Source organism: Gymnodraco acuticeps, unplaced genomic scaffold (assembly GCF_902827175.1).
Source record: "Gymnodraco acuticeps unplaced genomic scaffold, fGymAcu1.1, whole genome shotgun sequence".
Taxonomy (NCBI): Eukaryota; Metazoa; Chordata; class Actinopteri; order Perciformes; family Bathydraconidae; genus Gymnodraco; species Gymnodraco acuticeps.
The window spans coordinates 7251701-7275775 of record NW_022990590.1 but is presented as its reverse complement, the minus strand read 5'-3'; the positions used below and the strand labels follow the sequence as shown (position 1 = coordinate 7275775).

At 44.6% G+C, this 24075-nt stretch overlaps 1 protein-coding gene across 1 annotated transcript; it reads right to left on the bottom strand.

The window, feature by feature from the left end:
• Window positions 1-613: 613 nt before the first annotated feature.
• On the bottom strand, window positions 614-21925 carry fzd3a (frizzled class receptor 3a). The gene is given in 10 exon segments (XM_034228571.1): window positions 614-1433; window positions 1435-1471; window positions 1544-1801; window positions 2465-2613; window positions 5509-5760; window positions 6547-6846; window positions 6927-7389; window positions 8400-8596; window positions 20202-20758; window positions 21787-21925. Coding segments are annotated over 9 exon segments (2073 nt in total). The 5' UTR covers window positions 20403-20758; window positions 21787-21925; the 3' UTR covers window positions 614-1217.
• Window positions 21926-24075: the final 2150 nt, after the last annotated feature.

The window sequence follows — 24075 nt, the reverse complement described above, 5'->3', positions numbered from 1 at the left end:
GTTCATTGTTTATTAATGTGTTTCTGCAGCATTTACCGACCGCTGCAGTGTTGGCTGCTCTTCCACGGGAGTTTATTCTCCTCCGTTAGCTCCCGGTTAGCTCACACTGCTGCGGCCGCTCTAAAGTATTCACTGTCCGACTCACACAAGCAGCTGATGCATATCCCCAGTTCCCCTTAGCCTAAGTGAATGTGTGTCAGTCTGAATTGACGCTGTTTGGTATCACAACGCTGTTATGAAAGTTTCTCTGGTATAAAATGGGTGATGTTAGCATAGCAACCGAAGCTAAACTGACTACTTGCTATTGCTATCCTATTGTGGCATAAACCGTTTTCTCCAGGCACATTTTACCGGCGTATTTTTATTATGATTCTACTTGTGATAGTCGGACACGACAACGTGTGCAGCCCATGTATTGATTCCATCCGATAGCTGCTATAATACAAAACAAAACGTCTGCCTCTCTCCACAATGATCAATAACAGTGAACGGATGGTCAAAGTAAGGTACAAATAAACAGAATCACACGAAGCCTGGTTAGTGTTGCCTGACTTTATAAAGTGTGTTTATAAGCACTACTGCTTGGAGGCAGGCATGACAGTCGACCCATGTTCAGGGGAGGAGGGTTTAGTTTCCTGCACGCCTCGACGTAAGAGAGACATAAGCGACGCCACCTCTTAGCTCCGAAGCTCTTGCCTCTAGACCGACAATTTTTTGGAGCTGGAAGTGAACCGGATTCCGGAGCTAAGAGCCGGCGCCGCTGCGGTGTGAACAGGAAAAACCGGCGCTTTTCAGACTCTAACTCCGAGCCGGAGCTGAAAAAGCGCTGGTGTGAAAGGGGCATTAGTCCTTTATACAAACAGTTACAGTCAAAAACATCCAGTGCATCTGTCAGAGTTCTCCAGTGTTTCACAGGGCACCAGCAGCACCAGCAGCACCATCAGCACCAGCAGCACCATGGTGGGGTGTAAACTGGTCAAAGTTTAAAGTTCAGTTTTTTGAGAGTGGAGTAAAGCTGAGAGGACATTTTAAGGCGTGGACCCACACCACCCTCAGCCCTCTCTGGCAGGATGTAGCTGACGTCATCAGTGACAGCTTCCGCTCTGCGCTCCATCAGCCCCTCCCGCCCTCTGAGAGGCTCGCTGTGGATCCTCACATTATTTCCCTTTCTAGAAACGGAGTCTTTTCTACAGTCCTCTGAAGTATCGAGGTGGTGTTCAGGCGGTCCCTCCGTCCTCCTCCAGCACTCGGTGGATCCCGTTGCCAGGGCCCCCGAGCACAGCCTGGGTGGTGCTGGTGAGGTCCCTGACGCTGCTGTGCCTCGATTGGCTCTCCAGCCTCTGGGTGGAGCCGTGGCGGGACAGGCTGTCCAGGCGGGTGGTGCTGCAGTGGCGCGGCGGGTCGTGGAGGCGGGGCATGCTGCCGTAGGGGGGGGCGCTCGTCTGCCGCCCGGAAGCTGGGGGCGGTGTACCTGCGACAGAAACAACAGCGTCAGGAGGTGGACTCTGAGTGGGGGGGGTCAGAATCTGAGAGCTACACCCACCTGTCGTCACGGTTGCGGTGCAGGCTGCCATGGTAACTGCTCATCTTTGAGCGGGTGCTGCGGACCGAGCCGGCCCGGCTGGTGCTGCCGCTGGGGGGCTCGTCCAGCATGGCCAGGTGGGTGGAGGAGGCGTGGGTGGAGGTCCCCTGGGTGGAGGTGCCCCGGGACTTTCTGACGATGGGGGTGTTGGGGTCCCGGAGCAGCAGCTGGGCGAAGTCGGGCTCCTTTAGCACCTGCCGGCTGTCGTTCACCATCCGGCTGCGGTGGGTGGAGGGGGGGGCGGAGCAGGAAGAGCAGGAAGAGGAGGAGGAGGGGAGTGGAGGGAGGGAGAGGCGCAGCAGGGAGGGGAGGGACAGGGGGAAGGTAGAGAGGCGGGGGGTGTGGTAGAAGAGGATGGAGGAGTGGGTGGAGCAGGCGGGGGGAGAGGGGGTTAATGCTCTGATTGGAGGGGGGGTGCAGAGAAGGGCCAGTGTTCACCACACATCTACACACTACAAACATCAGAGACCTTGCAGTGCTCCTCATGCATCCCATAATAATCCAGTTGGAATGCCTCACCATATTAAAGAGAGGACATGAACATTTCTTGAATGGCTCATCATTTGGATGAATGCTAAAGTTTGAATCTGTTAATGTCAGAACTTGGCTCATCAGTGGAGTCCGTTCAATTGATCCCAATACATTCATCATATTTAATGTCCTCATATTGATTGTGTATGTTTCTTTCTATAAGAATATGTAAATATGTTTTATGCAAGAATAAATAATGAGATTAAAATGTACCGGTGTTGTTTTTATTTAATGATCACTACAAAGGGATGAAATGATTAGCATTCTGCTCACACTTCCACATCACGTGAGGAGTGACTAGTGTTGAGCATCTTCTATGAAACTCCTCAGTGTCAGGTATAAAGTACGTACTCCTTGCGTCTCTTGCCGTGGAAGAAGCCCGCCCACTCGAAGCACGTCTTCTTGCTGCCCACCCAGAACACGGAGGGGATTCCCACGATCAGCATCATCACGTACTTAGTGAGGAAGAGGGCGAGGTCCGGGCGGCTGGTGCGCTCCACCTGCAGCACGCACACACACACACACACACACACCACACACACACCACACACACACACACACACACACACACACACACACACACACACACACACACACACACACACACACACACACACACACACACACACACACACACACACACACACACACACAGAATGCAGTCACACACAGATGTAGTCATCGTGGCCTCATTATGAGCGGAGGCCCCGGGGCCCGGCCCAGCGATCCACTGATATACTCATCATTACACAGAGAGATAGGAAACTACAGGAAGTCCTCGTTACTCACTGCGGTCATGTGTTCTGCTTCAGGACATCAGACTCATGGACTTTAATAAAGCCTCAACGGGACGGAAGGGTGTGTGTGTGTGTGTGTGTGTGTGTGTGTGTGTGTGTGTGTGTGTGTGTGTGTGTGTGTGTGTGTGTGTGTGTGTGTGTGTGTGTGTGTGTGTGTGTGTGTGTGTGTCCAGCCTCAGCAGAGTGCAGCTCCCAGCCTCAGGGAAACCTTTTCAGATAAATATAGTAATGCACTTTGAGTCTCAGCTATCTTCTGATGCACGCTATTGACTGTGTGTGAAGGCATTCTGTGCGTGTGTGCTTTCATGAACACAGAGGGGGGGGGGCTGAGGATGAAACTTTGTGGGCTTCTACACCTTGAGGCATCCCTGCAGCGCACTGTTGGCATGGTATATGGAAACAGAACAGACAGCATCACATCTGCAGTAACTGTGATGCTGTGCAGCTTGACCCCACTGACCCAGGAACACACACACACACACACACACACACACACACACACACACACAGGATTACTGCACTGCTCTCTTACACAATGCAGTGTTTACGTGCCAGATTAAGAGCACCACTGATCTGACTCAATGCAGCACCGCCCCCCCCCAGCTGCAGCTCTATCAGCGAATACTGTTACTCTCATGGTATTCATTCAGGTGAGATAACGTACCGAATGTCCCTTTATTTTTACATTGGAAGATTACATTGATATCTGAGAATGACACCTGGAATATCTATCGTAGTACCCAAGCGCCATACCTTAAAACATCATAGCGTTTGTGTATCATGGTTATATAAATGTGTGTTGTGGTGCCGTTTGGTAACTGCTAAACCGTCACATTAACAAAGGGGTGCCTCCCTGCTGAAGACACGCAGCACGACCTATCCCTGTATCGTCTCCTGTATGAGTGTGTGTGTGTGTGTGTGTGTGTGTGTGTGTGTGTGTGTGTGTGTGTGTGTGTGTGTGTGTGTGTGTGTGTGTGTGTGTGTGTGTGTGTGTGTGTGTGTGTGCACTCTGTGTCGGCTGTTTACATGCAGGACACACACTCTCTGTGAGCATCGCACTCTCTAATGTCTCTGTGTGCAAACACATCTGGCGGCCTCCAGCTGTTGCCTCCTGCTCTGTCTCCCTGCTTCCTTACAGGAGTCCCAGTTGTACTTCTAATGTGTACAAACATCTGTGCAAACTGTGCGGAGCGTCATGAATACATGCATTAGGGCTTCAGATACCAGAGGTCCCCGAAGGACTTTCAATCTGAGGGAGCTGTCACCTGGATGCTTCTGGGTTATGGGCTGTAATGCAGCAGGATATATAACTCTAGTAACGAGTAGGAGGCACAATGGCAGCCCTACACGACCCTGCATGTTGGCCTCTTGTTTTTGACTGATACTGCAATATGAAGGGATTGGTCATTTTTGTAAAGATATAGGGTGTGATATGTTTTAAAGGATCCATATCAAACCAATATGTTTTGTTAGGCCAAGATATCCTTGATGCTCAAATACTTAAAATAAAATACAAAATGCCATATATATAAAAATATTTAGCCTTTACTAAATGTTGAGCTTACTGTGACTTGAATATTGCATTAGTCCATGTTGCGATTTCCATCATATTAGATTGATGATGCAGCGTTATCACCATATGGTGTTATTGTCTTCTACCATCTCAAAAACATTGGCAGACTCCGGCCTTCCCTCTCTGCCTCTGTGGCAGAAACACTCGTACACGCCTCCTTCGTCACATCCCGTCTGGACTACTGCAATGGAGTCCTGTCCGGGGTTCCCAGCCCCTGGACAGGCTCCAATACGTCCAGAACTCTGCCGCCAGGCTTCTCCCCCGCACCAAGCCATGGCAACACATCACCCCCACCCTCATCCACCTCCACTGGCTGCCGGTCAAGTCCCGGATTCACTACAAAACACTCCTCCTCCTCCATACCCTCGCCCCCCAGTACCTCGGACCTCCTCCATCCCTACACCCCCTCTCGGAGTCTGGGGTCCTCAGACACGGGCCTGCTCTCCATCCCCCGCTCTCGCCTCCGAACTGTTGGGGACAGGGCGTTCAGTGTTGCAGCCCCCACCCTCTGGAATGCACTTCCTGCCGAGATCCGTAATGCTGCCTCCCTGGACATCTTCAAGTCATCCTTAAGAACACACCTGTTCACCCTGGCCTTCGGGCCCGAGCCCTTTCTTGGTCCCCCGGCTTCCTTTATGTCTTGTTTGCCCTTTGATTGTCTGTTTGCTTTGTTTGTCCACCACGTACAGCGACCTTGGGTCCCTTGAAAGGCGCTATATAAATATCATTTATTATTATTGTATATATACAGATACTGAACATATATTCTACATTTCTACCATCCCTTGTAAATCACGTTTCCTTCTGTCAAGGAGGAGAGATAGTTACAGGTGATGTGATGATATCAATGTGCATGCAGACAAGCTGAGCTAGTGTTAGGCTACAACAAAGGGAACTCACAACATATTTCAGACGTGCAAGTGAAATCTATTTTGTGCCCAAAGTTATAAATAATGTACGAAATGATATTGGGAATGATTAGTGGAATGCAGCACAGGCTTCCATGAGAAGCTTCTGGTCCTCACCTGGTAGGGGCAGGGGATGTGGTAGTCCCGACACTGCTCCTGGACCCAGGTGGTCTCCCAGATGCTCCGGTAGCTGTTCTCGTACAGGTAGCAGGCCAGGACCACCAGCAGGGGGACCAGGTAGAGCACGGAGAACACGGCGATGCGGATCATGAACTTCACCAGCTTCTCCTGGTTCTCCTTCTCCAGAGGGATCTCCATGCGCACGCGGTTCAGAGCGGCGATGCCTGTCAGCAGCAGCGCCACGCCCACCTGCCACAACGAGAGGGGGGGGGGGGTGCTTTCACTCAGATTGAGAGGGAGATCATGGCGTACAGACTTGATCTGTTACCATTAGACTATAAATAACTCTTTTATTTGTATTTAGACACTACAGAGCTGTGGTGTCGCCACCATTTCAAATGTGTGATGGGTTCGACTTAGTGAGATACACCGTGCTGAACTCCCTGTGTGGGTTGTAGGTGCTGCAGTGCTGTGCCACTCACACGTCTCAACACATGTCAGAACGCTTGGTGAACACAGTTACTCTTTTCTAGATCTTGGTACCAAAGAATGAAATGCAGGTGGACTTTAGATGTGATGATGCCTCTTGTTGGAACCAATACCCAGCCGTGCTGTACTGCTGATTCATTCAGAATCAATATCTTAGTCATACCAATACAACACTGCATATATTGTGATATACATGTAGTATAATGAATAGCACTGTGCACATTTTACTTTAACTTTTGATATCAATATTTGTATTTATTTTGTTATTGTATTTTTTGCATGTATTACACATGTTGCCTTTATCCATTTCTTTGTACACTGTAGATATTTGTTTTTCATTTCATTTTCTTTTTTAATCTTATTTTAACTTGTTTATTTTGTATTATCAATAAATGCATTATTTTTGTTTTGTTTTATTGATATCATTTTAAGATGGAGCCACTGTCCCCAAACAAAGTACGTATTCTGCATATAATTCAGACTAAAATAGATTTAAATAGAAAAGATCTCACTGCATGATCTCTAGTGTGTAATACTCGTCCTCACCACTACATCCAGTCCCAGAGGGGCGATCAGGAACCAGCGCAGCGCCGTCAGGTTGTACAGCCCCACGAAGCAGACCCCGCTGATGCTGTCCCCCTCGATCTTGTTCATGGCGAGCAGCGTCACGGTGAGGACCCCCGGGATGCCCCAGGCACAGGCGTGGAACAGGAGCGCCTTCTTCTCTATGGCCTCGCTGCCCCACTTGGGAACAGCAGCCAGGAACCAGGTGATGGTCAGGATGACCCACCACACACTGCCCGCCATGGTGAAGAAGTACAGCACCATGAAGAGGAGGGTGCAGGCCTGGGGCAGAGACCATGGAGGGTCAGTACCAAGGACCGGGCAGTGGAGAAACAGCATCAGAACACACAGAGAGCTCTTACCTTGTTATGGGAGCCCTGGGTCACGGTGGCAGCCCGGAACCTGCCGGGACTGGCTGCGTTACAGGACACGTTGTCCTCCAGCAGGAAGCCCAGGAAGAACACCAGGGACACCATCATGTAGCACACCGCGTAGAAGATGATGGGGCGCTCCGGGTAACGGAAGCGCGACACGTCGATGAGGAAGGTGAGGAAGGTGAAGAGGGTGGCGGACAGACAGACGATGGACACCACCCCGATGAAATAGCGGGCGAACGCCAGCTCCTCGCGCGTAAAGTACATGTTGGAACAGGGGGGGGAGCAGTCTCGGACCCCCAGGAAGGAGTAGCCCAGCTCGGGGTTGATTTTGAGTTCTCTGGGACACCAGAAGCCGTAGTCCCTCTGGACGGAGATGGGGGAGTCGGTGGAGTCTGAGCTGGACAGCAGGTCCACGGGACGGGGGTACGACTCGTCACAGTCCGGGAACCTGAAGGAGTCAGAGGGGGGGGGGAAGATTACACTGCCAACAATATATTATACATTTAGCATTTGAAAGATTCTAAAGATTGATGAATACATTGGTCTGGTGGTTACAGGGCGTTTCAATAAAGACGAAGAAGTTCAACTTGCACAGGCGCCTCATTATGACTTCAGACGTCTCCGGGAAAGATCATCCGTTTAAGTGTGTATTCGATTATTTGTATCTCTCAATCACATTATCCCAGCTCCAGGAAGCAGCTGAATACCTTCAAGTTGTATTCAGTAAGAATATAGTAGGGAAAGAGATAAAGAAAGTACTACTCAGACAACATAAATACACCCTTCTAATGCAAGGCTCTACTAAAGTCAAATAAGCTTTTTATACCACGCTCTTTCCTTTGAAGACATATCTTTTAGCCTAACCTTGTCTCTGGCATTCAAACACAACAGGGTATATTTGCCTTTCCCTCCTAATTGGATTGACTGCATTTCCTCATTCCCACTGGATTAGGGACTGTATGCTGTGTGTATATATATATATAAAGCATATGCATTAGAATAGATACTCCACAATATAAGGCTCTTCTTAAGAACATGTATACTATTTCTGAATAACGGCTCCTTAGTACAGTAGGTGAAAAGGATTCTTCCAACTGTAAAACGACTGTCATATCTGTCCTTGTGGAGATATTGTATATTGTCATAATGATTTTTCATTCTTGTAACAATTTGTATTGCTCAGTTATATCACTTTTGATGTTTTGCTGTTTGTATTCTCAGGTCTCACCACCTGTTTGACTGAATCAATGATCTGGCAGCAGAACTCATTGGCCCGCAATGATGTTTGAAAAAAATGTAATTGTTAAGCAGCCAGTTGTCTTTCTAAAAGCATGCTATTCCTCTATGCCACATTTCTGAGGTTCAAATGAATGACATCTTGCTCGGTGGCTGCATTACTCCTCTGTTTAAATGACAGAGATACATCCGGGGGGAAGTGATTATTTCTGATGTACCCACCTGGTGCACTCCATCTCCTGCGGCCAGCTGACCCCGAACATGTCCATGAGCTTGTAGCAGTCGCTCCTGGCCTGCAGACAGAGGCGGCGGCAAGGCAGAGTCATGCGGCCGTACTCGGTGCACACGGGGGCGTAGAGTGCACACAGGAACATCCTGAGGTCCGGAGAGCACTGCAGGTTCACCATGGGATGGAACGGCTGCAGGGGGAGACAGAGGGGAGGACATGTGAGTGAATATAAATCACACCAGATGAGACCAAGCCAGAGAGAGAGTTCCTCCAACTTCACAGTGAGGTCTAAGCAGGCACAAAGAGATCAGTGGAGCATGTCTCTGACACTTTCTGGAGATGAGTCCATCAAAACAACTCTGGCCTCTTTCCTAATAATCCCCTCCACCCCCCATGATATCAGTCCCCCCCCCCCTTCCTCCATCTCCTCCTTCCCTCCAACCTTCAACAAGCGGGTCGACCCCCACCATTTAAACACACACACACTGCTGCTGACAAGGCCTTTGTGTTGCAGGGAGGACCACGCTGTGATTGACTGACACACTGCGCTAACACTCGTACACACATGAGCCAACAGAAGTATATTATTTACATGCAAACACACCCACGCAGCAGCACAATAATAGCCTCACACACATAAACTGAGCCAAGAGGCGTTGGGAGAGCAGGAAGCATCCGTGGGGCATGTTGTGAATATGCAAATGTTTCAGGAAGAGTGTGTGTGTGTGTGTGTGTGTGTGTGTGTGTGTGTGTGTGTGTGTGTGTGTGTGTGTGTGTGTGTGTGTGTGTGTGTGTGTGTGTGTGTGTGTGTGTGTGTGTGTGTGTGTAGGCATGTATATATGAATAAATGTGTTGGAGAGAGCATGGTTCTGTGCGCAGACGTACACCTCTGTGTTGTTGTGTGTTACTGAAAGGCATGCAGCCACACCCAAGCTAGTCAGACACATGCTCCTCCTCCCCCGAAATGTAAAGACAGAGGTCTGTGACAGACAGGGAGGGGGGAGAGAGGGTGAGAAGAGGAGAAGACAGGCAGGGGGCAATTTGTCTCTGTGTTTGTTAGTGGGGTGGATGTTAAGTATCACTGCGAGTTATTTCTACCATGTTGTTCAGCGTACATTAAAGGAGCCATATAATGCTACTCTTCAGGTTCCTGTCAGTACGTAGTGTCTCTACTGGGACACGTCTCCGTGCTTTAGTGCTCAAAAAGCTCTATTGTTCTCACACTGCCTGTGCTGCAGCACCTCTTTTCACCCTCTGTCTGAAACCAGAGCACAGTCTGCTCTGATTGGTTAGCTGGCCGGCTCTGTTGTGATTGGTCAACCGCTTAGAGATGTCCTTTACTTAGCCTATCACATACAATGTGCTAGAGCGATAGCCAATAGAAGCGCGAGTGTTACAGTGTGATGTCACTATGTTGCCTAAGTAAACAAAGGAGTCCAATGGAGGTGTTTCAGGCGGGGGGGATTTTAGCTTTTGGACACGCACATTAAAAAAAAAAAAAAACGTACTACAGGAAAGGGAAACCCCAAAAGCATAATAGGGCCTCTTTGAACAGAGATAAGGACATATGGACAGGAAGAACCCAATGGAGCTCTCTGTGTATTTTTGATGATGAAAATCTTAAACCGGATTGAAGCAGTGATTATTATTATTAGCGATGGAGTCAAAGGAGCAGCTGGGGTGTATACAAAGACACATAAGGCTGTGTTTACACCTATCACTAGAGTACGTATCCTCTTCTGACTCGAATGTAAGCTTAGGAAAACTCAACACATCTGAACCACGTTTCAAAAAATCTCAAAATTGGATTTTGGGTCAAAACTGATCAAATTCCCGATGATCCTACATGTAATACACGGTAAACAGAACACAGCTTTAGAAATGAACAATGGCTACAGCATCATTTGAGCTTAGAATGCAGCAATGCATCATGGGCCAGAGATGGAGGGTTTTTGCTGATCTTCTCACTTGTTTGCTACCTGAAGAAATGTGAGCAGAATATTCTAATGTGTTTCCACCATGTGTCCACATCAGCATATTTGATCCTGGAAGCCTGTTTGCCTGCCACCCACATTGGATGTCTTTATGTCAAAAGGGTTATAATGGGTGTTAAAGCACAAAGCAGCCACATCCATGCAGCTTTTGTCATCCCCTCGTTCATATCACTTTTCACGCGAGACAGACATATGGGCTTTGAGGTAATCAGTCACTTCCTTTGTGAGGGATCAGCGATGGGATGGTAACGGTAATAAAAGGACTTCTATTCAAACGTGGAATCATTATTGATTCATATGTATTTTCAAATCCAGAGGAACAACTTAGGTGACTTACACGGGGTCGGCTGTCATATCTGAGATCAATCAACCGCTCAATCGTGTCATTTCTGTACAAATGGAGGCATCACGTTTCATTTTCATTCATGCTGCGAGTCAGAGCTATCTATTAGGCATAAACACTTCTGCTGTGAGAAGATCCACCTTGACATGTTACTGCAGACGCACAGCATCACTGTGCTGCAGCACACTCATCAAAGGCTAGGAGACTTCTACCAACATTATTCCTAATCTTCCAATCATTTGTATTTATTTATCCAATTATTGTATTTTTTATTTTAATTTAATCTTGAAATGTTTTGTTTTGTCGGACTGACAGTCCCAAACCCAAATACCTTCAGTTTAATATAATAGAGATATTTCAGAAAACCAATAATTGCTGATTCATTTTTTGAGTATTAACCGATTGATTCATTGATAAATTGCTTTAAAACAAATCATACACATAATAACCCTTAAGTCAATAATGAAGTGACCAATGTCAGTCTCCAAAGAAACAGTTGTATGAAAGTTTGACCTACCAATTTGCCAATCACGAAGTGTTTCACTTTTGCATCAATAATCTAAGTTATAAATAAAAGTATGCACTTAAAGTGAAATAATAAAATATCTAAAAACACCGGAACATTTACAGAAACACAAACTACATCAAGAAAAAAAGATATTGAGATTGTGAATTTACGGCCATTACACAAACATTACAGATAGAATCATTATAAAGACGCAATTCAAATATCTTTAGATTTCTACATTTCAGGCACAGCGTTGTCAGAGAAACAGAGAGGAATGTAAGACCGCCTCTGGAGAAATAATCCTGAGTTTCCCCAGCTCTGCCATGGTGCTACTGTGCTTTCTGTTGCCAGTGTGCGGTCCTGTGACTCCTATTACTTCATCCACAGTGCCCTGTCAGCGCTGGTTAACCACTCAAACATGATCTAATGCAGCTAAAGTGAGCTTGCATCTTCACTCTCCCACTCTGCTTCCCGCAGCCTACAAATATGCACCATAGAACACAATGTACTACACTTTATACGGCATGGTAAACAGAGATGGCATGGGAGACGGTTGAATACATATATAGGCTACAGGAAGTGATGATCTACTAGGGGAGACCTCAGCCTCAGCTCATATTCATCCCTCTCCCTATTCATCATGCTTCTCTTTTTTTCTATTTTCACACTGCTCCATCACCCACCCCTGTCCAACCCCTCCTCCATCGCTTCAGAATCTCCATGCGGCCATTTTATCACTGTCAGCCCATCATGCTAGCCGCTGAGGGCCGGACTGCTGCTGGTGCTGGTGGTGGCTGATGGGACATATGGCTGGGCGCAGCTTTCCCCACACAGAGCAGTGTCTCGAGGCCCTGCGGAGCCCCCACAGTCTCCATGGGGATTTGATGTTAATGGCCGCACTGGAAACAGCTGGTGGAGCGCTGGTCCGGTGAATGGTCAGAGGTTGGTCATGGCGCCGTGTAATACTCGGCTCCGTAGAGCACTAGAGGGGTGGTATGCTAATGTGATTTCAGCTTCTATCCCCACTGCTAGTCATTACGTATTCATGAGAGTTTCTTATGGGGATTTCTGATCTCTGAAAATGTGGAATAATATGCCGCTGTGGAAATAGCGAGCTCACACACAGTCAGATGTGTCAGTTAGAGGAGCAGTGGATTCTGGTCAACATCAATCCATGGGTAGCTATACGTGACACACTTATTATGACTTATACATACAGAACATATTGAAGGTATTGTATGTTCTAAAATTCAATTTCAAATATGAATGAGTGCTGTGTGGGCTGCTGCATACTGTGCATAGTACTGGGGATCAGTTCTTACGGCGGTGCAAAGAGGTTCAAATCCAGCCCCTCTATTTGCCACTCTCAAATGCATCTCTCTGGTAAGGCTAAATTGTATTGGAATACAAAATATTTTAACAAAATAAATGGTTACAATGAGCCAATACGGAGGGTGACTAAGGGTAAATGAGAAGTGTTTCCTGATAACTGACAGCTTAAATATATGTAACACCCAAGACTGAAATGTCTTACAAACTGACGCAGGGGTGCCCAACACAGCTTGGGAGCTACTTTTAAAATGACCACTAGCACCCCCCCCCCCCCCCAATCTGTGTCGCGAGGGGGGGGGGGGGGGGTGCTAGTGGACTAAACGGCGGATAAACTGTGGCGCGCTTACAATAATTGCACCGCATAAGCGCATAATAGTGCGCCACATTTGCGCTTCAGATGAGGAGGTGAGGCACCCTCATAACTGCATGGGATATTATTTGAAATCAGATTTATTTTGGCATGCAGTCCAATGTGGTTAACATGCATGAGTTTACCTAATGTTCATTTTGCATATATTTGCATATTTTAGTTTTAATCCCCAGCCTTTGAAGGACGCAGAAAAACAGCGTTGACCTTAGTTTCACCTCGCCGGTTTTCTGAGATTACCCGGCGTGTTTTGAATCAGATCAAGATATTAAATATTAATACAGCCTATTCATATGAAGTCATCCGAGGGTGGCCGTATGTATCGCCTAATGCTAAAGTAATTAGTTTTTAATGAAGGCTCGGGGTCTGCTGCTGAGATGTTAGTGACTGATGAATTGCTGACAAAGAAGCCCAGCGAGGCCAACTGGTCTGTGTTGAGTCTCTCTTTTAGAAATACCTCCCGGTCACCTCTCCTCCCCTCACCCCCCTCTCTGCTTCTGACCCTTTCTCTCCCCCCTTTCTCCTCTGCTGCCATTCCAATTCTCCACATTTCCAAGCTCAGCGCCATGGAGACGAGTGATGCATCACCAGGGCGGAGGGAGGGAGGGAAGAAGAGGGAGGAGAGCAGGGTTCGAGGGGGTCAGGGTGCGGGGCGGAGGGGACCACCTCCCGGGAGGCAAGAAAGCCTCTGCTGCCTTTGTTAACAGCACAATTGGGACTGTTTCCTGGGCAACGGGTGAGCCCTGCGCAGGGGGAGGGGGAGGACAAAAGAGTAAGGGGGTGAGGAGGAGGCAGGGGGGGTTTGGGTGAGAGAGTGGGGAAGAGAGGAGAGAAGAGGGATGGGTCGGCCGAGTCAGCCGTGTCATTCACCGCTAAGAAATGTTTGAAAACCTTGCACTGTGACAGTGTGTTAACGTCCTTTTACACACACACACACACACACACACACACACACACACACACACACACACACACACACACACACACACACACACACACACACACACACACACACACACACACACACACACACACACACACACACACACACACACACACACACACACACACACACACCACACACACACACACACCACACACACACACACACACACACACACACACACACACACACACACACACACACACACACACACACACACACACACACACACACACACACACAGGTTGTTGTGGACCAGCGACTTGCTCTCTCTTAGTGCTCCTCTTTCAGTCCACTGCCAATAAACACGGTGTTGGACATTAAATAAAACAAGAGGCTCCTTTATAGCCTGGGTCACGCTGAGTAGGATTTATCAGACCATGTTGTGTCTGTGTGTGAGTGTGTGAGTGTGTGTGTGCTAAGCTGGGATACATCTTCACTAGCTACCACATTGGGTATGTTAAAAGGTGTACTTTTTAGTTGACTGCAGCACATTTTAACAGACTTGGAACCTTCAAAACGCTTTATCGGCCTTTTACTGAAACTCTCTCTCTCACACACACACACACACACACACACACACACATCTCAGCTCCTCTTTACAAATCCATTCACACAGCATGGGTGGAGTATCTGGGTTATTGTACACAGCAGCTGTAACATGACACAGTTTATCTGAATGCGTTGTAAACCTGAGACAAGGGGCTGATTTAAGGACCTGAAAGGAGGAGGAAATGAGTGCAAGTGGGACAGGGCAGATTAAAAACAGACCATTGTGTCACCGCGCTGCATTCACACACAATAAATGCGACTAATACTGTGTAAAGCTGAAATCAAGATGACCGGGAAAAGGCGCGGCCATAATTATTCTTCAATTGTGCCAACATAGTTAGATAACTAATGCAGATTTCTGCACTGGGGACAAAATAACAAGGCTTGTTATAATGGTCACTGGATGTCCACTAAGACAACATTCTGGGTTTTGGCGTCCTGTAAACAAACCCTTCTTATCAACCTAATTGAATGAATACCTTCAGTGTGCCCTGACCTTTGCTGGTCCCATCTGGCCCCAAAGAAGCACTCAAGCAGTTCCTGTTCTCATTATTTGGACCAGGACCGTAAAGACGGTTCCAAAAAGAAAAAAAGCCATTGTTCCTCTATTTTATTATGATACATTTATGCCAAATATTTGTGATGGCATGCTGAGGTCCAAAGCTTAGAAAACTGTTCAGCATTTACTATGTCTTCTGGTAGCTGTACAATAACGCTCAAGGCAAAGCCAACTTTCCACTATACAATACATTTGAATTGACAATTCATAGAATATTAAGTATGTAATGCTTTCTGTATATGATTCTGTGCTTTGCAGCCATTACTCATACACTAAACGGTTATCTCTCAACACACCAAGCGCCAACACCACACGGTAGTTCTTTCCAAATCTTTTTACTCAGAAGAACAAGCATTCGGAATAATGAATCAATAACAGAATCATGACATTCATGTCCTCTCCCCGCAAAAAAATCCTTAAAGCATATGCAAACGTAATAGCTTTATTATCATCTACGTCCATTAGAGAATGAGAGACGTCCTGATTTCATACTGAAATAAATGCCATCTGCTTTGGATGCAAAGCACGGTACATAGCAGCTTAATTGATTAAATGTGATGAAGCCACGCTGCCTTACTGTAGCTAAAGTGTGCATTTATCTGTAAAGAAGGGGATTTTAGCACATTTATTTTTGTCTTTTTGTAATGCCAGTCAAATCCGCCACGCTCCCACTTATGGTATAGAGTATGGCACAGTATCATTGTGGCACAGAATTAGCCGATTCCCAGCCCCGAGGCCGCTGCCCCACTTCAGCTGCGAGGTCATTCAGCGGTCAGCGATGGCTGCCGCAGCGAGCGTCGACGCGGGAACAGAAAATCATGTTTATCCGAATCACCTTGTTAGTTATGTTTCCAGTTCAAACTAACCATACAATCTGTCTTTGTTCAAATCAAGTTAAAAAACGTTATCACCGGGTAAACCAGATCTGCTAATGTGATATACAGCTCATACTCCAAATATGTCCCCACTTTAAGCACCAGTCTAAAATGAAATACAGTGAACATCTGCACACACTAAACCCAACAAAATAAAGAACCAAGAAAGTGTTAACGATATCATGACAAATTGCACCCATTTTCCCAAAAGAACAAAAACGTTGAAAAGACCATGAAAAACGAGACAGGATAAAAGAAACTCAGACAGACACCACTTCAGGGGGTTTAGACAAAAAGTGCAAGAACGGCAGGCGTTGGTTCTCATCCAACTCCCAGTTTCTCCACGGTGCGAGGCATTCATCATCATTATCATGGCTATTCAGAGGACCTAATTCTCTTTCAAATCAACTGTCAATTCTCATTTGGCTGCCCTCGACATCTTATAGGCTTTGAATTCTCCCATGAACTGGATCTAGGGCGAGTTATTTGGAACCTATTGGGTTTCCGTGTGTCTTTTCCAAACCCAATGAGCATTTCTGAGAGCTAAAAGAGACTTAATTGTGGCTCCATGACCAATCAAAGTGAACACCGTCCAAACTAGAAGTGCCTCTTTCTGTTCACGGCAACCCACACACTGAGATTAGCGTAAAAAAGCTAACGTGGCCTCAAAACAACACGGGTAAGCAACATCTACGCAATAAGGAAATGATTCTACTAAAAAAAAAGTACAATCTTAAATGTAGTTTCTTCAATTGATCTTCAAAATCTAAACTAAATCCACAAGATTAGAGAGTGAATATTTAGACAAAGTCAAGATAGTACCCTAAGCAGGAAGTCAAGAGCGCCTGCATGTTTCCTAATGCGCGTACAGATGTGATGTGGTGCGCTGTGATTGGGCCAGGGCATGTTCAGAGGTTACATAACCCGCCCTCCATATCTCCCTCACTCAGTGTCTATGTTGAGTACAGCGTAAAGGAGGAGGCACAGATGGTGTGCACATCCACATCATCCCAGTGCCAGGCGGGGCAGGGCGGGTGTCAAAGGCTAAAAGTGATCGAGGGAGTGAGAGCCAATGGGAACCTGATGCTGAGGATGAATAAGAAGGGATACATATAGATGGAAGACTGAAACACAAACACACACAGAGAGGTAGATGTTTCATCCAGTCTAATGTTTTGGTGCGGTTTGGCCAGTAATTGCTAGATAGAATGAGCTTCCAGAGGGATCAGCCTACCAGAGGATGGGATTAAGTTAACGAGGTGATGCATCTGCTCCGTGATTGTTTGTAAATGTCTAACTCGTCATTTCAAAGAGGATCACACAGCCACAACAGTCCGATGCTGTGGCTGGTAAATCTATAGATAATCTGTGGGGTGGAAACGATAAAACAAGGACTACACACGAGAAACTGAGCTTTAATCCTTCAGATGAAACAGTTTGGTTTCTTCACTCCAGGGTTAACTTACTGCAAAATGGTTTTGATGTGTTTGACATGTTTTCATAAATCACCTGTCTGTCAACATGCGGCCAGAAACCATTTTTGAGACAGTTTAATAATGCACTGTTCTCCTGGCTCCCAGAGATAAAGTATTACAACGTAATTTCTGTTTAATGTTTTGGTAATACACTCACAGTGCCTGGAGCTACAGGAGCCACATTAAAGTAGGCTAGCACTTTGATATTACCAACTCTAAGCACATACAGTTAGCTGTAGTGATAGCTATATAGGCTACTGATGTCTATGGGGCAGGCAGTGCTGCAGACACACTAATCAACATGTGAGGAAGACTAATTCTATCACTAACCCCTGTCCTGATCTGGCAACACATACATCCGGATAGAAATGCCGTCTGTGGGCTTCAATCTGTGAAGATGTGTGTTTGTGTGTCTGCGGATGTGTGTCACATTTAATTTCTGCATCCACAACAATGTGAGTCACAACAGAGGAAAGCCAAAGGACTCAGGAATGTAAGAGACGGAAACAAAATGGGAGGAAAACTGACTTTAAAATAAATTAAAGGTATCGCCGTATGCAATTTTCATTAGTGTTGTTATTTTTATTTTTTGGGGGGGATTAACGATAACGCATATTTTTTTAACGTCGTTATGTGCTTAGCTTATTACTACGTACTACGTAGGCCAAAAATATAAAAATTCTTCTCTCAATATGGGATTTATGAATTGCTTTGTTTAGATGTAATCTTGTTTCATTAAGGCCAGTTCCTATGTTTGTTCCAAATCCATAGCTTTTCTTCAAATACATTCATTAAATCCCTCACTAAAATCATTTTCATTCATCAGAAGTATACAAGTTAGGCTCAATATAAGGTTTACAAGCCATTAACACTTTAGTCTATAGAATATCACAAAATAGTGAAAAACTGTCCCTTCAAATATATATATATATATATTTCAAATATATATATATATATATTTCAAATATATATATATATATATATATTTCAAATATATATATATGGGTTCTTCTTAGAATAAGACAAATCGCAATGTTTGAGTTGGCACTATATGAGGTGCTTATAGTCAGTGCATTACTACAGTAAATGGCGGTTGGCCTGCCTCCAGGTTGGAGACAGAGCAGGCTTACCGCATGGAAGCTAAGCAATGTACTGCTGAGGCAGCAGCAAAACATATTTTAACCACCTAAAAATAGAACGACCTGAACAAATCAATATCAGTTTGTGTACTAATTGTATATCAAACATTTTTTTACCGCTAAACCTTGCCGACGAACACCCCTTTGTCTGTTTTCGGGAACTGTAATTGTTATGTATGCTCTCTTTAAAGCCCCAAACGGCGTTGACAAAAACGGTAATTTTCCCTTGCAGAGCACGAGAGTCTGATTGTGTGAGTTGGTGTTTAAAAGGGTTCATTTGGATTCCCCCAATTTGTTTAAGCTCTGCCTATCTTTTAGCCTTTCTGGCCCTGTATGATGCAAAGCTATGTACTGCTTTGCTTCCGCACCCGTACTCCTGTCTGTCTCTCTAAACTGGTGGAATACTGACCGACATCTACTATACAGTATGTAATACTGGGACTATGGACAAGAACATCATCAACCCCACTTCAAACTATCCCTTAAAATGATATGAAAATAGAGAAAGGCAGAAAAGTTCAGCGGAAGACAGTGGAAGGAAATAGACAACAAAGCAGAAGGCCACAGCGCAAAAAGCAATGCACAATTTTCCTTAAAATGGCCAAAAGTGCTTTTTTGTTTATAACTCCTTAATAACTGAAATACTCATTAATATCTACCTTTTATCATATATGACTCAAATATAACATTGCGTTTAAAAAAGTAAAAAAAGTATAAAATTAGATGGCTCAAGCAAAAGGCAGTTTGAGACAGGAAATTACAAATGTATGTCCTAAATACACATGTTTAAATACGAATATTAAGATGGAAAAAAGTGCCGCTTTTTGTAATTTTTTTGCTAATCACCTCTGCTGAAAAGTGCATCCATGGCCACTATATCTAGCAAAGATGTTTACTTTCTTCCTTCATTTCCTTCACTTATAACAAGTCGATTTTTTTGTTTGGCCTTTTGTTATATGGCTTAAATAAATGATACTTCTCTCCCTGTCCGCAGCAGTACATTGTTTAGCTTCCGTGAGAGTACGCATGTCCTCTTCTCGAAACTAGGGGCGCGTCGACAGCCGTACACAGTACATTATACACTAACTATGGAAATTACCTATATGGAACCCAATTTAAAAACAACCAGACTATCCATTTAAAGGTTTAATGTATTCCAGATATTTCACTCCCACTGAATAGGTGTAGCAGATCTGCAGTTTCAGTGAGTCCCGCTGCGGGTTAAAGGGTCTATTATGGTCTAAATGTAAAAAGGTATATCCCTGACAATGCAGAGAAATCACTGATGCATTATTTTCTGTGGAAATAAAATGATCAGTTTTAATCGTCAGCACATAATATCAGCAAATACCTGAGTTCTCGCTCACAATCTCATTTTTTAGACACACAAACCAGTGCTTAGATGGTAAACATTGTAATTATTCTACTCCATAGTATTTAATTTCACTTGTTGTTATATCTTGTTGTTAGTACATGTTTTTTTTATGCTGGAAGAATATTTTAACAATTTTGCCTATTTCACAATTGTATGTCTTTTACTTTTAAGTAAGGAATATCGTATGTTGCATTATTGGAGGAGCTTGAGAATCAAGATCTTCATTGCCAAAATGACGCTGTGTCTACTGTGCATATGACAAATAAAGCCGTTGACACATTTGAAATATGCATTGCTTTTTTATATTTTCCACATGTGGGCGGTGTACTGTACCTCCATGGCGAGGGCGGCAGTCTGCTGGTCGTAATGGTTCAGGATGTTGGGCATGTAGGTGGCGTTGTATGGCAGCCCTTGGCACATGCGCAGGGTTATGGGCTCACAAGTGAACTGGCTATGGCTCTCCCCCGCCGCGTCCATGGGGATGGCGACGCACACCGTCAACATGGACACCGACAGCACCCACAGGAGATCCATGACCGGTCCGTACAGAAGTAGCTTGTTAAGAAGAAGGGTTGAGCCCTGTCAGCATCCGTTTCATTCACCGGGAAAGGGAAATCACAAGGCTAAAGGTGAGTCGAGGACTGTCTGGTAGTCTCTTCCTCCTCTTCAGCTCACAGAGAAACCCTCTGGGTCGGGCAGCGTAATCCATGACTGAAGATAGCTACATCCATCACCCTGGGGATGTGTGTCACAGGAGCTCCATAGCCTGGGAGATGCTGTGGTCCTTTAAGATGCCGCGCTGTGAATGACCGCTCGCACTCCTCCCTCTCCTGCCTCGACGGGAAAATAAAGATGACGAGCACAGTTGGAGATGATGTTCAGCGTAGGATCTGAAAAATTAAAGCACAACATTTTAAGTGTATGTTTGGTAACAAGTCACCAGTAGTAGATTACTCAACATAGCTATTATGTTTGAAACCAAAAACAGGCTTTATCAATTAGACCTTTAAAAGACTACAACAGAACAACACACAAAAGGCTGTTTCAAGAGACTTGGTAATTGCATTTCACTGTGGTGGGTGGTTATGTAGATGACTGATAATAACATTTGCAGAGTTAATTAACAGCAATATATCATGCTAGGGATTAATAACATCAGCAAAGCATTTGCATACAGGACACTACATCACTCCTATGTTCAAAACATTTCAAGGTGTTGTGTGGTTGTTTAGTTAGGTGACTTATCATGATTTATGGTATGTTGTTATTACTGGTATTAGTGTAATTTAGATGGAGCGACTTTACTTTTGCTACACGACAGAAAAAGTATTATGTTTGTCATTAATTAAAGCACATTTCCATTGCGGAAATACATTTACAGATTCATTTACATGACAGTACACACCCATAACAACCCAATACATTTCCACTCACTGACATACAAAAAAAATGTTATACACCTGCGTCTAATTATAACAAATATCAAACAAGCGCAGCTTTTTTAAAGGTTAATTATTTGAAATACCGCGATATTAGTACGCCCATTAGCGTACCTATGCTTCAATATTAACTGGCGCTCCGAGAGCTCCAAGCAGGGAATTCATAAATGAATTGCGCCTCATAAATGTGAGCGTAGCTAGCTACTACTAACGTCACCAAGAGGCTTATCACTGTATATCCTAGCCACTGCCCTCTGTACCTGCCTCCCTGCTTTAAAATGGTTGAATAAAACAGAATGTCAAGCGGCGCAGCGGAGACAAAAGATGACGGTTAGTTATCCTGCATGATAGTAACAGGGGTAGCCCGTGTACCGGTATAATTCAGCGCACCGAGTCGGGCGGAGACGGAGGTGGCTGTCCATGAGAAACACTCCGGTAATAAATGTTAGCTAAAGTGAGTAAATTAAAGGCAACTTTACCTGAATGTTGTGCCGAAATTTCACGTGTAGCGACGGGGTCTCCGCCACTCCTCGAGTTGCTAACAATGAGTGAATGTCCCCCTAGCAGCACCCTCCTCCAGTCTCCTCCTGTCCTCCTCCTCTGTCCGCCTCCCCCCTCCGCTTCGCTTCTGTCCCCCTCTCAGCCCAGCGTCAAGCCAGCTATGTTTTCAAAATGGCTTCCAGTCAAAAGTCTACACAAATAAAAGACTCATCAATAAACGAAAGACCCAGCACAGAATATATTTGTGTCAGTAAATTAAATACAGTATGGTAGTGAGGTAGTGTTAATTTAATGTCACCCTTCAATGGATGTTAAGAGATTTCCCCCAAAAAATTGCATTTTTTTATTTTTTTTATTGTTTATGTCTTATTAGGCTACTGTTGCATTGTTGGAGGAGCACGGGGAGTCGGGACCTACAGTCTATGATCGGGACATATGATGTCCATTGCCATTTCTACAGTTATGTGCATATGACATTAAAACCTTTGAATCTTGAATCTTGAAAAATATTATAAACAACCATTTTCATAATGTTGATTCCTTTCTAATCACAATTAATGAAAAGCAGCAGTGTAAAGTAGTTATGTGGATTAAGTAGCATAGCCTACTGTACTTAAAATTAAAGCAGTTCCATAGAAGAAAAGTATTACCACCATAAAATAGTAAAAAAAAAAAGTCGTCCACTGATTCAATGTGTAACATATAATAACATAGGCTACCACTTTTAGTTAGTGCGAGGGGTAATTTTAGCAGATGGATTTAAATCGGAATGACAATTATGTGTTATACATTTAAAACCATGTACATGCAATACATAACTAATTCATTATTATTATTATTATTATTATTATTATTATTATTATTATTTTGAAGGTCCTCCGGGTGGTTTCCGGTCGTGCTCAGGGTGTGTCTGTTTAACTTGATGCAGCTCTCCCTCTTTCTTCACAGCAGGTTTTCTGTCCTCGTTGCGCGCGGCCGCCCATCCGAGGACGAGCAGCCTTTTGAATGAAAAACTTCTCAGACTGGTGGCACTCAGTGTTTGTCTGCAGAAATAACTAAAATGTTTTATCAGCAGGCCCACAGCAGCAGTTCTAACGTCATACACCAGGCCGCATTGTTGCCTTGAAAACAGAGCCAACGCCTACTTCATTCTCAAGTCAATTTATTAAGCTTAAAACAAAGTTATCTTATTATACTACTACTTTAGTGTTGAAAAATGAGGCTGTTGCTTTACTTTTGAAGGAGAAATACAACAAAAAAACTCCATTACAAGTGAAAGTGCTGATTTAAAAATGTCACTACAGTACTTATTTTAGGAAATGAAACTTGAAAACGTGCATATCATGTATTTTTATATGTAAAAAAATTGAATGTTTAATAAATGTAGCGGAGTAAAAAGTAAACATACCTCTGTAATGTAGTGTACCAGTATAAATAATTATTACATGTTAAACTCAAGTGAAGTACAAGTATGCGAACAACAGTAGGCTATAAGGGGACCTATCATGCAAAATGCAATTGTGTACGTCTTTTATACATGAATATGTGTCCCCGGTGTGTCAGGGAACTCACCAAGTGTCAGAAAACACAACCCTCTCTCTTTTCCTCCATACCCAAATCTCTAAAAACGGGGCTGCAACAGAGCTGATTATTATTTGAATTGTTCTGACGTCAGAAAAGGGGTGCTCCGCCTATATGGGCAACTCTCCACCTATCAGGGGAATGAGAGACCGCTGGAAAGCGCTGGAGACGCTGTAGTACAAATGCCAGGCCTGTAAGTGGCGCTGTAGTCTGCCACAAAAGCAGAATCAGCCCTTGCAAAAACAGGGCTGGAAAAGAGCAAATAGAGCGAAATGAGGCATGGCTAAAATGCATGATCTGTTTGGTATTTTGAAAAAAAAACTTCACAGACATGTTTTATATAGGTATGGCCCTACAAAATATGTTTCAAATATAGCATGATAGGTCCACTTTAAGTATTTAGTCTGTATCTTTGAAGTTACATTACACAACTACTACTTTTTCCACTAATGTTACTACTGCTACTGATAATGTAATAAGTACAATTCCAACACCTATGCATTAGTGTTGTGTAAAACACAATATATTTGATCAATTAATAGGTCAGTTACTGTAGATTACATTCCTTTAAAATGTTCCTTTCAATTTAGCATATCATTACACAAGTTATCAACTTTGCATTGGAGAAATACATTTCCAGGGAAAAAATACACATATATCTACTGTACATAAGAACTATGTCAGAA